The sequence below is a fragment of the Bison bison genome, unplaced genomic scaffold (assembly GCF_000754665.1).
Source record: "Bison bison bison isolate TAMUID 2011002044 unplaced genomic scaffold, Bison_UMD1.0 scf7180017864302, whole genome shotgun sequence".
Taxonomy (NCBI): domain Eukaryota; kingdom Metazoa; phylum Chordata; class Mammalia; order Artiodactyla; family Bovidae; genus Bison; species Bison bison.
This window is the reverse complement of record NW_011494874.1, coordinates 4,384,489-4,386,929: the sequence shown is the minus strand read 5'-3', so window position 1 is coordinate 4,386,929 and position 2,441 is coordinate 4,384,489. Positions and strand designations below refer to the sequence as shown.

Sequence of the window (2,441 nt, the reverse complement as noted above, 5' to 3'; positions counted from 1 at the left end):
GTGCCCGGCTCGGTGTCCCCAGCCCTGGGGCCCGGAGTCCCCACGCTCCGGCCCCTTCGCGCGTCACGCCGCAGACACTTACGGGTGATGATCTCCCTCTGGGACAAGTGCTGCGGGTTGCCCTGTTTGCGGCGGGACATTGCCCCGGCATCTATTCTGACATCGCCCGGAGAGCTGGACCGATGGGGGGAGCCGGGGTAGGGGGTCCGAGCCGCCGCCGCTGCCGCCGCGCCGCTGCCGCCGCCGCGCCTCCTCTTCTCGTCCGGGTTGGTTGTTTTGGTTTTTTTTTTTTTCCTTCCTCTCTTGCCCTCTCCTCCTCCTCTTCTTCTTCTTTATTTTGCGCTTTCTTCTATGCTGTTTTTTCTTTTAATTGCAAAAAGAAAAAGAGAAGGAAAAAGAAAAAGCAAAACCTCTCGATCTAAAATAGGAGAAAGGAAAAAAAAAAAAAAAAAAAAAATCTGCTGCTGCTTGCCGCGGACTGGCTGGCTTCTTCAAAAATATATTCTTTTCAAGGAAAAAAAAAATTGCATACACTTCTTCAAACTGCTTGGCCTCCTGGACTTCCAAATGTCTCGAACTTAAACCGGGTTTTGCACCGGCTCCTGACACTTTCAGGGTCTGGTAGGTGTAAAGCGCACTTCTACCAGGAAGGGCGGGGGGAAGGGGGGGGGAATGCAAACAAATAAAAAATAAAAGAAAAAGAAAAGAAAAGGAAAAAAGCCAAGAAAACTTGAGGACTTGTCTCGTACCCCCTCACCCCGCCCCCTCAAAAAACCCAAAGCAATGTAAAACTGCCCCGGTTCGGTGGTTTCTGGGTTTTCTGCGGGCTGCCTGTTTTTTTCTCGGAGACTGACCCTTCCGAGGCTCTGGGGGGACTCCAGGAGCGGCTCCTTCCCAGTTCACCTGGCAGGCTGGCGCCGGCCGGAGAGGCTGCCGGGTCCCCGCGAGCGCTCCCCAGCGCTCCCCTGGAGCCGCTGGCCCGGGGGGAGCTGGGCTGCGGGGCGGCTCGCCCAGTGCGCCTGGGTCGGTGCGGGCGCGGACTGGGAGCTATAGATTGCAACGTGAAGATGGCGGAGTCCGGGTTCTCTGGGAGCTCTCGGTCTCTCTATGGCTGGGGCTGCCTCTGTACAATGGGATAAAATTCAAGTTCAAGTGCGGACGTGACGTTTAATCTGCACTAGAGACAAAAAGACCCAGAGAGTCGGAGCACTGGGGGCGACTAGCGGTGGCTTTTTAACATTGTACCCTGTAAGAGAACAAGAAAGCACACACACACAGAGACACACTCGCGCGCGCGCGCGCGCGCGCGCACACACACACACACACACTCGCCCGTGCGCACACCCGCAGTTTAGGCCGGCCACACGTGCGGCGTTTTGTGTGTGTGTGCGCTCCTCTCCTCCCGGTGCACTGGCAGCGCAAAATGGGGGGAGGGAGGGAGGGCCGTGGGCAAGATATTTTTAAATAAAAGAAAATCCTCTCCATCCCTCCTCCCCTCTAGGGAGCTGGACCCCCAGAGAAGGGGGGCGGAGTGCGGTGTGCGTGGAAGTAAGTTGAAGCAACACAAGTCCCCACCCCCTCATTCGAAAGCTCTTGGGGGGTGGGGGATGGCTATGAAAGAGTGTTGGGGTCTACACGGGGACTAGGACCACATGGTCAATTACTCCGTCTCCCTAGGAAAGTAGTTTGGTTGTTTTCACTTTGATTTTATTGAGGGGTCGGGGTTAAACTTCCAAAAAGTGTCTCCATATAAATCCTGATATTTCAAACTGGGAGAGCCAAGGGGACAAGATAAAAGATACTAAGAGGAGAGAATTCGGGGCACATTGAGGGGCGGGGAAACGTGAGACCTTGTTTGAGTCCCATTCCGAAGGCATGTCCACCCGAAATCTTTGCGCTCCCTGCACCTCATCCCATTCAGTCTCGGGGTCAAACACGGAGCCCACCCCTAACGCCAAGGTTTCTCGGAAGCATGGGGGTGAGGGGCAGGGGTGCTCCACGTGGGAGAGCGTCTCATAGTTGCCGACCCAGAAGTAGGTGTGGCCAGATCTTTGGACACACTCGCGTGGGTGACTCCCCTCGTCCCCCAGTCCCCTCCCACCCCTTGACAATTACTGCAGCCTGGAAGTAACGCCCCCCACCCCCAGGGCTCCTCCGCCCAGGGCAGGACTTGAAATCGCCCGTCAGTCTGGAAAGGAAGGACACAGCTGCCTTGTCAGCCGTTTGATCTCCAGCCGGCGAGGCTGAGAGGAGGTGTGGGGGCCTGTCCGTGGCCCGGGGACAAGGCCAGGACGCGGTCCGCGGGGACATCCACAACCCTCTCCCCCAACCTCCCCGTCCCTCCTCCGGCCACGGCCAACTTCATCCGTTTCGCGACTTGACCTCCCGGCTGGACGAGCCACGCGGCCGGCCCCCTCGCCCTTCCCAGGTTTCTCGGGTCT

General features: G+C 57.5%; 1 protein-coding gene across 1 annotated transcript in view; it reads right to left on the bottom strand.

Annotated features, from left to right (window-relative positions):
* The window catches only part of BCL11B (B-cell CLL/lymphoma 11B (zinc finger protein)), a 101,446-nt gene extending 101,159 nt beyond the window's left edge, over nt 1-287 (bottom strand). The window contains 1 exon segment of the mRNA XM_010851430.1: nt 83-287. Within this exon segment, the coding sequence (XP_010849732.1) occupies nt 83-140 (58 nt within the window). The 5' untranslated portion in view covers nt 141-287.
* Nucleotides 288-2,441: the final 2,154 nt, after the last annotated feature.